Source organism: Stylophora pistillata, chromosome 5 (genome assembly GCF_964205215.1).
Source record: "Stylophora pistillata chromosome 5, jaStyPist1.2, whole genome shotgun sequence".
Classification (NCBI taxonomy): domain Eukaryota; kingdom Metazoa; phylum Cnidaria; class Anthozoa; order Scleractinia; family Pocilloporidae; genus Stylophora; species Stylophora pistillata.
This window is the reverse complement of record NC_142523.1, coordinates 32,395,289-32,407,301: the sequence shown is the minus strand read 5'-3', so window position 1 is coordinate 32,407,301 and position 12,013 is coordinate 32,395,289. Positions and strand designations below refer to the sequence as shown.

General features: G+C 40.3%; 2 protein-coding genes across 2 annotated transcripts; both read left to right on the top strand.

The window, feature by feature from the left end:
* The first annotated feature begins 758 nt into the window (after positions 1–758).
* Positions 759–3,751, top strand: LOC111343553 (protein rolling stone-like). The gene is made up of 2 exons (XM_022950737.2): positions 759–969; positions 2,859–3,751. The coding sequence occupies exons 1-2, from the start codon at positions 895–897 to the stop codon at positions 3,603–3,605; spliced, it is 822 nt and encodes a 273-aa protein (XP_022806472.1). The 5' UTR covers positions 759–894; the 3' UTR covers positions 3,606–3,751.
* Positions 3,752–7,297: 3,546 nt separating this feature from the next.
* LOC111343547 (protein rolling stone) lies at positions 7,298–10,541 on the top strand. The gene is made up of 2 exons (XM_022950732.2): positions 7,298–7,492; positions 9,555–10,541. Exons 1-2 carry the CDS (start codon positions 7,418–7,420, stop codon positions 10,290–10,292), a joined length of 813 nt encoding a protein of 270 aa, XP_022806467.1. The 5' UTR covers positions 7,298–7,417; the 3' UTR covers positions 10,293–10,541.
* Positions 10,542–12,013: the final 1,472 nt, after the last annotated feature.

The following is a 12,013-nucleotide window of genomic DNA, read 5'->3' as shown; positions in this document are numbered from 1 at the left end:
AGGATGATTTTCTAGGTTTCCGGTACTGTTAAATTATCCATGTTTGCACGTTCCATTCACATCGACGCCAAATGTTTATCGTTTTGCGCTTGAGTGATTGCACAAATGCGGGTTAACGTCATTGTGGTCCTGTACAAAATACATCATAAGATCAACCGCAAATTTGCGATATTTTCCCAAACATTCGCGGTGTCAAAGTAAGTGAATCGAGCATATGTTAAAAACGAAAAGATCTGCTGGAATGAGCGCAGGCGATCGGTTTTGTCGGACATCTAAAAAAATGAAAAGCTAGTTTTGCTCTCAAATGTGAAGGAAGATTATGTCGTTCTAATTTCGATTGAGCAATTGCTCTTACAAGCGGTACAATTAAATTCTATTAGCCCTACGGAAATAGATACGCACTAACAACACCGTCAGTAGAGGAGGGGGTGGGATGGGAGCTACCCCCCCCCCCTCGCCCGTTTGTAAAAAATTTACACTTAGTCTCACAGACAACATTTACGTGGTATCCTATGGAGTTCTTAAACAACATGTATGCCAGAGTAGAGATTCTGCAGTCTAACAATAGTCATTTGGGGCTAGTTTGGCTTTGTTTCGCGTTGAGCTACGCCCAGGGGCTTCGCATGCCCATTCATTTCGACCGGATGTGCTCAGACTCACCGGATGTCTTCTGACCCACCCTTTGACGTGACTTGACACATCTGATTACGTCATACAAAATAACTCGGATGCTACGTGCGTGACTTTGAGAAGCCTTTGCTTATTAACATTTCTTGTGTATACACCACACAACTGAACAAATATTTACATTAAAGGTGCCAATCATCGCGTAAACGCTTGTTAACTGTTAGTCTGTGAGTTACGATCGCCGACTAGATTCAAACAGCTTCGAAAATGTGTGGAGACGAGTTTCGGCTGAGAAATTTCAAATTTTGGCATCCGATTCAACGTGACTTCGCGGAATCTAGGGTAAGTTGGATTAGAAGTTGAAAGTACACAATAATCTTGGCAGTTGGATAATTAACAGAGCGCATCATGCAAAATATGATCATGAAGAAACTGGATTAAAAATATCGCAAGAAAGCCTAATTTACTAGTTCCTAAACTCAACAGATTCAATCCTTTGGTACTATTATTAAAGAAAACACAGAGTGTACAAAACCGAAAAGTTCTTCACTTTGAATAATTTTGGCAAATTTGTTGAGAAAGCCCACTTAACTAGTTCCAAAACCTAACAGACTCAATCATTTGGCACCATTACTAAAAAATACAAACTGTATGAAACTGAAAGGTTCATCACTTTGCAAAATTTTGGGAAATCATTTTTATTTATCACAATTTTGCCAATCTTTCCTAAACTGATCCATTATTTGTTTTCATGATGTTTAGTTAAAAGGCCATCTCCATAATAATTCGTTTTTCATCGCCCAACCTATATACAATTTTTTTAGGGAAGTCAAGGAGACAGAAGGGACATAAACCTCGCAACTTCGTTTTGTTAACAAAATTTGCGTTTTCAATTTTATTCAAATACATGAACGCTTGAGTACGCTGTAAACCATCCATAGTAAAATAATATAGGCAGTTTATATTCTCTTATTGTTCATACCCCATTTTCTGCCCTTAATTTTCATATCGCAAACGTTTGGGCCGGGAAAAAGAGCAGCTAACAAATAAACGCCTAAAACCTGGCTTTTTCCTGAGTTTGATTTAAGCCTTCCGTATCTTTACCAATCAACCCAACACCTCTAAATACAAAACTGATTTCTTAAGGCACTTCGTTGTCAACGTGACGGAGTTGTCTTCTAAAAATTTCGAAAGACGGGCAAATTAACGAGCATAACGTTATGCAAAACACCCTAAATATTATTGATGTTAAATTTCAGCGCCACCTAATAGCTTGTTCTTATACCTACAACGCTATATCGAACTAACCAAATTCCAGTGATAAATCATCGTAAGATTTGTCGTCGAAATTCCTTAGTGAGATCAAAAAGATTTTGCAAAATGCCTAAGGTGATTTCGACTGAGTTTTTTGCTTTCTTAGCAGAATGTATATCGGAAAGGATTTTCATATTTGCCTCATATATACGTGAAGGTGAAAATTTTTTATCAGTTTATCGAAATATTGGTTTCTAAATTCCTAGCTATTTTAAGCAGCTCCTTTTCGTGATTTTCTCCCGATATCAACGGTTAGCTGCATAGAAACATTTTGAAGATACAATTGTAATGAGGGAGGGTAGACTCAAATGTTACCCGACTGTAGATGCCAATGAAAAGTAATTTCATGAACTTCCAACGCAAAAAAGGGTTTAATTTTGACCGAGTTTAATCCTTTTACCGACCAAAGTGTCCTTCGCTACTACAGCTTTACACTAAGATTTTTTATCTCAGAATAGAAGGAACAGCCAGAAAACTCATTAATTATCCGACTAAAAGAGTTCTCATTTACATCCTAAGTTGCCTCGCTGACCGAAAAAAAAAACTTGAGAAAAAAGGAAAAATATCCCAAGGTCAAGCACTAAGATTCCAACCTTCGTCTCTCGCATCCCGAAAAAGCCAACATCTCTGCCCTTTAGTTGCATCGATAACGAATGATAAAAGTTTACCCTGTAACTCCCAAGATCTGATAGTTAATTCTCCCCATTTGCTACTACACATTTCTTTTATGAGTTAGTTACGAGAATTTGGTGTTAGATGAAGATAACTTCTACCTGATAAGCTTTTAGTCTTCTCATTACCTGTTTGCTAGTTAATGAATGGATATTATAGGGAGAAGTTACATGTAAATCAGTTGTGGGAGTTGAGTGGTTAATCATGTTGCGTTCTCTCTGCATGTTTTGTTTCCTTCTTATCAGTGGCTGTCCCTACCTGTTTTTGTGACATATCGTGTGATAGTCACTGCCTACAATCTTGGATGGCTGTTCTACAACATTTACCTCTTCAGAGCCAAGCTATTTATTTACCTAACAAATTGGACTTTCCTTATCTTGAATATCTACTTTGTCTACGCAACCACTCTATCCTGTATCGCTCTTTACAAAGATAAAAAGAAGCGGAACGAAGCTCTTCCAAAAGCAAGCGGCCAGGATGGACCAGATGAGTACATAGAGATTGGGACTGGTGACGACTCCGATCGCACCGACGCCCGCGAGGTTGATAATCTGCGGTTGCATCATAAAGTTCTCTGGGTCATTTACGTCATTTCAGCAACAGGAGGAGTATGGATCACCGCTGGATATTGGACCGTTCTGTTCGAAGACGACCCTGTCGACGCTAACAACATCACAAAGCATGCGCTGAACTCCGTTTTCATGGTGATTGACACTTCTCTGAGCTCGATTCCAATCCGCCTTTTTCACTGGGTGTACGCTTTGTTGTATTTCGCCGTCTACATTCTTTTCTCGGTGTTCTATTGGCTGGCTGGTGGAACCAATAATGGGGGTAAACCTTACATCTACTCTGCCTTGAATTACGATGATTTCAAGAAGACCACCGCAATTCTTCTGGTTGTTTTTCTTCTCGTGGTTCTGCCAATATTGCATCTGATCTTGTTCAGTTTAACCAAGCTACGAGATTATTTGTATAAAAAGTTTGTAACATAATGAAAGGGATCCATTGGGATTTTCCGTTTATGCAGTTTTGGCAATTTTTTTGAATCGGTTTTTCGCTTTTTATGCAGAAGCAGAAAAATACTCGAATTTTCGTTTTTTGTGTTCATTGCCGTTTGCGGATTTTCCTTTTCTTAGCATTTCAGTTTTCTTCAAAATACTAATGGAATTTTGGATTTGACATCCGATGAGGTTTTCTGCAGTGTTTCCATTTGTTTTTCTTAGTCCGGTTTCTTGAATCAGTAGCTGCGAAACCTGTATGCTCTACTTGTCACCACTGTATCGGATCGATAAGGAATTTGATAACTGGGATGTAAAAATTTGTCGGTTTTGCATGCGGTTTTCGATTTCGATCGCATGTTGTGGTGATTTTTCTGGTTTAGGATGATTTTTTAAACAATTGTGCGGTATCTAATAGACCCCAATGTCCTCTTCATCAGGTGGGGCATGCGACTCGCCGCAACTCAGTATTATCGAACTGTGTCATAGTAACGATGACGACATTGACGCACTTATATATATATACTCAAAATTACGGGTCAGTCAATAGACGTGGTCATATCTGATAGCTACTTAAGAGATAAAAAGTGGAATTATTGCACAGAATGGGTCTCTTCACTTGTACAGTTTTATCTGAGTTTGAATGAATTTACAGGCTGTAAAATATTTTGGTGGAGCATTAGTTTGAAACTGTCATGTTACTTAAGAGATTTTCTCGGCAACATTTATGTTTAAGAGTGAGGTAATAAAAGAAAATATTTAAAAACCTTCTCTGCACTATTGGGGTCTTTGAGGTTCAGTTGTTGCCATCAGACGTTCTAGATCAAACATGAATGGCAAACCATCAAGATCTTAGTAAGGCAACAGTTAGCCTGCAGAGCATGCGTAATTTAGGCAAGCGACTGCTCGGCATTTTCTTGGCTGCCATCTTTGATTTTAATAGCAGCGGAGGGCTGGGGAAAGAAAAGTATTTTTACCAAGGAGGTGAGTGACGGTCAAAGAAAAAGGAGAGGGGCTGGAATGGGGGAGTGACCTTTCCCCTTCCTCAGCCCCCACCGTTCACTCTGACTCCAAAATGATGCACGTTGAGCAAAGTTTATTAAATGATGATTTTGGGGCACACAGGTTTTGTTACACGATCCTAAAGTGGCATACAGGGCACAGCCGAGTGTTCTTATCACAATCCCAAAGGCTGAACCATTGTTACATGCACTTCACTTGCCCTCATTTACTCTTGACGCCTTGATATCCTACTTCAGGACAAAAAGGCCTCCTATTCACGTACCTCGATCTGTTTTCATTTCATCAAGTTTAGCTAGATTGTAATGCCCCAAACACAGCAGGGTTCGTTTTAATTTATTTCACGCATGTTGTGGCTTTGATGGATTTATTTCCTTTCAAGCGTTGTCTTTTTATTTTTCTCGTTTTTACCAGTCACAGACGTCATCCATTCGTAAATTAATATATGCAAGATTTGAACATGTGAACGGTCAATAAACTGAACAAAAAAAAATGGCATAAATTGCCCGTATTAATGCGATTTTTTCACAAACTTTTATAGTAGCGGAATTAGCTGGTCTGAACCATTCGGCCGTTCCGAACAGCGACTGAAAGATCAAAATAACCAATTGTAACAGGTTTACAATCAAGATGCGAAGGAGAACTTTGGTGTGGTACTGTGTTATGATCTTAACGCCTGCATGTGACGTTCCATAATATAAACGCTCTACAGCACTGATGTCATAAACTACGTGATTGTAATCACAGGCGTCCCAAGCTCACGTCTCGAGGAAAAGCCGAAGATCATTTCAATGCGTCACGAGTTGTGTGACCACTGGCGGCCCAGGCTCTGTCACAGGCTCTGTCACAGGCTCTGTCACAGGCTCTGTCACAGGCTCTGTCACAGGCTCTTTCACAGTGGATTATTATAGAGTTTGTATAGTGGTTTAGGTGAACTTGCTTTTGAGCTCCATAAATATAAAGTTGTGTGAAATGATAAAAGAAATAAAGTCTTACCTTCATACAGAGTAGAAGGTGCTGTTCTTGTCGCGATTTGAGGCCGTTTTGCTGTGTTTCAGCTCAACGTCCTAGCACTACCAAGTAAAGGGGAAGGTAGGAAACCTGTCTCACGCACGCTCGCCAAAATCGCTAGAAAAACACACTTAAATACTTCCCCTTGAATCGAAACTTGGCAGCACGAAAGCCAAATAGTTGCCCTTCAAGTTCATCAAAACAAATCCCACTAAAGTTGGGTTGTCGAGCAACCAGTCCAGCGAAAATCTCAAATTGATCGCCTTTTCGACGCCGTTAGAATGCGCGTCCGTCAAAACCCGTGCAGTCAAAAGTTCGTTACGACGCGGTCAGCCTGGACACTAGAAAAATTAGGCCCAATGGGTAGCCCCACGATATGAATGACTCAGTCAGAAATAAATACCAACCCACACGTGGCGTGAATAATTTGCTAAATGGCTACTGTCAACTGTGGCCAATGTTTTAGCAAAACAGCAAGCCATTTAGCAAAATATTCCCTCCACTTGTGGGTTGGTATTTTTTTCTGACTAATCATTCATATCGTGGGGCTAGCCGTTGGGCCTAATTTTGTTAGTGTACAGGCTGACCGCGTCGTAACGAACTTCAGTTGTCATTGAATACTGATTTCTGTTTCTTTGACGCTGGATTTTCTCTTTCTGTCGATGCTTTTCTTATAGGAGCATGTGCTCAACTTACTTGCGCTGGTCTTAGATTTACCTTCAGTGGATCGGGAAATTCGGCAGTTGGACCTTATTCGCCGGGCCAGTGAAGAGCACAACTTAACGGCCTGCTCCCAGTTGGCTTGTTAGCTCAATTGGAGAGCGCTGCACTGACTAGTATCGCAGAGGTCAGTGGTTCGAATCCTGTACAGGCCTGATTTTTTTCAGGTCTGATTTTCGCTATTGCATAAATAGCGCTCTCTACTGCGAGGGTCATGCATCATACGTATCTATAACCGCAGCTCAAAATATATGAACTTCATATATTCATCATATCCGATTTGTCATCACGGGTTTATTACGAATCAACTTAACGGCCTGCTCCCAGTTGGCTTGTTAGCTCAATTGGTAGAGCGCTGCACTAGTATCGCAGAGGTCAGTGGTTCGAATCCCGTACAGGCCTGATTTTTTTCAGGTCTGATTTTCGCTATTGCATAAGTAGCGCTCTCTACAGCGAGGATCGTGCATCATACTTAAGTGTTTCTTGCTATGTTTTTCTCCGTGAAAAAATTCACGCGAACAAGCCACTAGCCAACGCTTGCACTTTGCCACGTCTCGCGAAGGTTTTGGGAAAGGAATGAATACTTTCTTCCCCGATTCCTTTCACTCTTTGAGTGATTTTGGCCATTTATCTGCATATCTTGAGTCTGTCTTACACTCACCCCAACAATAGTGTTTGGGACCAACCATGCCGCTTCCTTTTAGAATGCTAAGTAATTTTTTGACGAAATTTTCCTTGTTTTTTTTTTTAAATTTTACAGCTATCGCTCATACATTTCCTTAAGGTGGTCGCAATGTTTGTCTGAGGCTGTGCGGGGGGTCTCATAGGTTATCACGTAACAAAATTTGTGTTGTAATACGCTTGGCAAAACTACGTCACTTGATGCATCACGGTGCGTAATGTCCGGCTGCGGCTGAATTTTGCAATGTAAATCCACCCACCCACACAAATAACAAACGTTTACCAGTATCGAACGTCTCGTCGAGGCAAGTTTTTCCTTGTTGATCTGTACTGACCACAGCCGATTGCCAAACTGAGGGAATTGAACTTAAAAAATGTGTGGAGAGGAGTTTCGCTTGAGAAATTTCAAATTCTGGCATCCTTTCTATCGAGATTTTTGCGAGTCTCGGGTAAGTTTTGTAAGTTGTAAAGTACATCTTATCCTGGCTGCTTGAATTTTGTGCATCTTGGTAAAAAAAAAAACTTCGTGCTGAAGGAATTTCTAGGAGAGAAGTGGACCGAATGCCAACTACACTTTCTGCAATATTATTCAACTATTGATAGCTAAACTGATTTTGACTATCGCGCCCTGTCATGTACAGATCTTAGTAACTTGGTCTTTTGTAGAAGGTCTACTACCCTTTGCATATTGTTGCAATTTTGAAGATGTTCAGTCTTAACGATTGCTGTTTTATATAATATCTTTTAATGTCTCATTGTTTAAATTTTCAAGATTTACACCAGCATGTATATGGTTTTATCAAAAGTTTGATCAACTCCAAAGCAGGGTTTTCGAAAACTGCAGCATGTTACGGTTTGTGAGCATCAAATCAAACACTTAGGCAAAATGCAAATTGAAAATCACTATACGAGAGAAAAACTCTTAGCGAGTGTTTTTTACATTGTTTCTGATCACCCAGCATACGAATTAAATTTTGTTGAACACGCCGACGAATGGTTAGAAATTTCAAGTTGCGGACAGTTTAAGAGTTGATCACAATATTTTTCTTTGTGAATTCGGTTTCGCTCGAGATCAAATGATTTCTTCCTCGATTCACTTTCTTTAACAATTACCTCGCTTTTATTGAAATGCATTGAAATAAATACTACTTAAATCGACCCTGGAATGGCAGAAAATATGGTCTTCTTAACCTCAATGTAAGAAATATTGGCTGTGGTTGCGTAAATACATGGTGCGTTTAGATTAAATACTGAACAAGCGTTTTCGTGAGGTTGGCTCATAGCAACAGATAGCAACATCAAAACAACTGTAAAGCTTTTACAAACCACACCACCGTGTCAGGTTTAGATAATTCATTTAGTAACCCTTCGGTTATATAATTGACTCAACTGAAAGATAGTGTCGGAAAATGAAATAGCAAAGCATCGTATGGCAATCTATGGCCTTTCCTTACATTTAGGTAATTTGTTCTACTAGTTTGTTCTAGTCGCTTCAATTTCTTCATATAAACACACACCACCCATAATTCCTCCATTCGCTCGGACGAAGAGCTAACGCTCGAAACGTCCGGCTGTGAAACTCTTTAAGGTGGCCAATTTACATTATCAACCCAGTTGATAAAACCAAATTACCTTGTTACTCCCGCTGACGCAGTACCACAGTTTCTTTAGAAACTTACTCCCTCTACTAAAAACAAAATTATGTACAATAAACTTTATGTAAATGTTAACCTAGTGGGGGCCGGTAGAGAAAATATTTAGTTCGATGTCAAGATGTACGTATGAACTGTAGCGATGACCGTGCATCATGACCGAAAGCATCGCTCTTTCGTTTTCTTCCTTTCCTTTCTTGCCATACATGAGGCCGTCGGCTTGTAAGGACCGGCTTGTACCCTAACACGGATATTTTTTTAGGTCTAAGCACACGGGGCTAAAGGGAGCATGCTCGAGTTTTCAAGACGCACAGACCATGACGTGTTACATGAATGGTTACTTCAAAACTGTAACGTTCTGAAAAAAAACCTTCGTTTTGATATTTTGGTGTCAGTTGATCAAACATCGAGCATGTGCCAGTGGAATTCTGGACAGAGCTGTCCCATTTTGCCACCAATTTTCTAAAGGAAAAGATAAGAAACGGTTGCTGTCGCATAGAATGAGCGCAATTTAAAAAAAAAAAGAATTGAATACATAGTTCACAGAAATCCGCGAAATGAAACGAAATTAGGAAAAATCGAGACTTCACGAACACTTGGCTAAGTCAATTGCTGGTACGTGTATCCTGTCGATTTTCCATTTCGTTTTGAGCTTTATCGAAATAAGTTTCATGTTTTAAAATGACCATAATTTATTTGGTGTGTGCGTGTGTAGTTTTATATAACTCCTTTAAATATAACTTGATTCGGACAGGCTGCGATTAAGCCACCAGGCCGTAACAACCACTTGCGCACGGGCAAATATTTAAACGCTGTGTTCACCGGTAAATTTTAGCCCTTTCACTCTTTTTTCTTTCAGTGGCTCTCCTTGCCTGTGTTCGTGGCGTATCGCTTGATAGTCACAGCCTACAACCTTGGATGGCTTGGTTACAACATTTACGAGTTCCGCGCAAAACTTTTCATTTTCCTAACAAACTGGACCTTCCTTATCTTGAACATTTACTTTGTCTTTGGAACCACGCTCTCTTGTATCGCCCTCCATCAAGACCGAAAGATGCTAAAGAAACCTGCACGCATGAGAAGTGGTCAAGTTGGACCAACTGAAGACCTGGAAATGGGGCCTGGTAACAACAGCGATGACGTCGACGGCCGCGAGGTTGATGCCTTGCGGTGGCATCATAAAATATTCTGGTTCCTTTACGTTCTATCAGCAACAGGAGGAGTGTGGATCACCGCTGGATACTGGACTGTTCTGTTCGAAGGCGATCCTGTCGACGCCAATAACATCACAAAGCACGCGCTGAACACCGTTTTCATGGTGATTGACACTTTTCTGAGCAAGATTCCAATCCGTCTCCTCCACTGGGTCTACCCTCTTTTATATTTGGCCATATATATTCTTTTCTCAGTGATTTACTGGTTGGCTGATGGCACCAATAATAATGGTGAACCTTTCATCTACTCCGCCTTGAATTATAATGATTTCCAGTTGACCTTTGGTATTCTTCTGGTAGTTTTCCTTCTTGTGGTTCTACCAATTCTACATCTGATATTGTTTGGTGTAACCAAGTTACGAGATCATTTGTCTAAAAAGTGACATGACAGGCCATAAAATGCCATCTGAACGTGGTTCGTGCGCGGTACATGTATTTTTTTGCATGTGACAATGACAGAGATGACGATGACGATGTTGATGTTGATAATGATGACGATGATGGTGCTGCCAAAGGTGTTGATGGTAATATAGATTGATTCTTTTTTGATGCGCCAGCAGCCATAAAACTGAGGATTTACCAGCGCTTTAAAGTATTCTGAAGCTGCTAATTACAGTGATTTTTCATAACAATGTTCTCTTGTGATTCAGCAAAAAGGCTATGACTGTCCAGTTGGTCTGCGAGCAGGGTCTTGTGCAGGACTCGCGTATTTCCGCCAGCGGGAAGATTTAAAGCGAGTCGGGGAGAGGTTTTCCGAGGGTCTGGCACTAATCATCAATGCTAGACCCGTTGCTGCTGTTTCGCCGGCTAATGTTTATCATGGCCTCATACCTTTCCGGGTGAAAAGAAACGCTCGCGTCGAAGTACTAAGGATTGGGTCCTGCTCGAAGGCTATTGTCTAGTAGGCTCCATAGTTATCTGACGCTGATATATTAGAGAGATTTAATTAGCATAGCGTTTCCGTAAAAGTGAACGGCAAGAGTGACCACGTGACCTTGTTGTTCCCGCCATTTTGTCACGTTTGCCGGTTACGCTTTGCCGTTTCTACGTGAACGTAACCTGTTTCGCGTTTGCCGTGTACGTAAGATTTTCATCACTTATTCTCTCACAGAGTAGAAGGTAATTACCGGAAAAAGGGCACAAAAGCTATTCCTTGTAAGCCATACAAAGATATCAGTCTTTGCCTTTCTGTATTAGACCTCAGAAACAGATCAGACGAAATCGATTTCGTCTTACGTTTTCGAACAAAAACAACTTGTAGTCGGGCAGGAACCAACCCATAAAGAAGACTTTTGTAATCGTTAAAAATCACTGCGAGTTATCACAACCGCAAGGTAAAATAAGATATAAGTCTCACAGGACTTATATACAGCAATTATTTTGTAAAAGTTTTAAATTATGAGCTTCAGTATAAAACTGAGATATATGAGATTCAGTATTAAACTGACAGTGGTTTTACTAAATTTTGTTCTTCCGCCACTTCACCGGCCATTTTACTATATCAGAGTAGTGGAAAGCGCAGAATAACGCCAGGGTACTGCACTGAAAGACGGGGCAAAAGTACGGACGAAAAGCGAGGAAAGGAAAATAGGCGCGTTGAACGATCCAAATTGTTTTTCGTTTGAACTTCTGAGGATGAATATCACGCGTATTTTCAGAAGTTGTACCGTGCAACCTATATACTTGTGCAAGTGTTAAACATATAATATGCGTTGACATTTGCGAGCTGCATCGTGCATGAACAATGAGCAAAATTTCCTTTCTTACAGTGTGTTAAACCATTGAATCAGGGATTTATTATTCTAATACGGATTATTTCATTTTCTAAAATTTCAGCTATATAACCATTAGTCGTCAAAGAAAAATAATCGAAAAAAATTTTCTCTCAAACGTAAGGGAAAGAAGTTAACCGTCAGCCGAAATTTTTACCGTAAATCTGCCACCACCTATTGAGGAGGGTGGCAAAGGGTTTATGCGTGACGCGTGATGAGCGGCATCTAGTAAAACAGGACTGGACTGGATTTGTAAAACAAGGACTGGACTGGATTAGTAAAACGCGGACTAGATTAGTAAAACATGGATTAGTAAAACATGGATTAGTAAA

Coding starts and splice junctions, on each gene's coding strand:
- LOC111343553 (XM_022950737.2), top strand. CDS start 895: ATGTGTGGAGACGAGTTTCGGCTGAGAAATTTCAAATTTTGGCATCCG. Junction 970..2,858: donor GTGACTTCGCGGAATCTAGG/GTAAGTTGGATT, acceptor CCTTCTTATCAG/TGGCTGTCCCTACCTGTTTT.
- LOC111343547 (XM_022950732.2), top strand. CDS start 7,418: ATGTGTGGAGAGGAGTTTCGCTTGAGAAATTTCAAATTCTGGCATCCT. Junction 7,493..9,554: donor GAGATTTTTGCGAGTCTCGG/GTAAGTTTTGTA, acceptor TTTTTCTTTCAG/TGGCTCTCCTTGCCTGTGTT.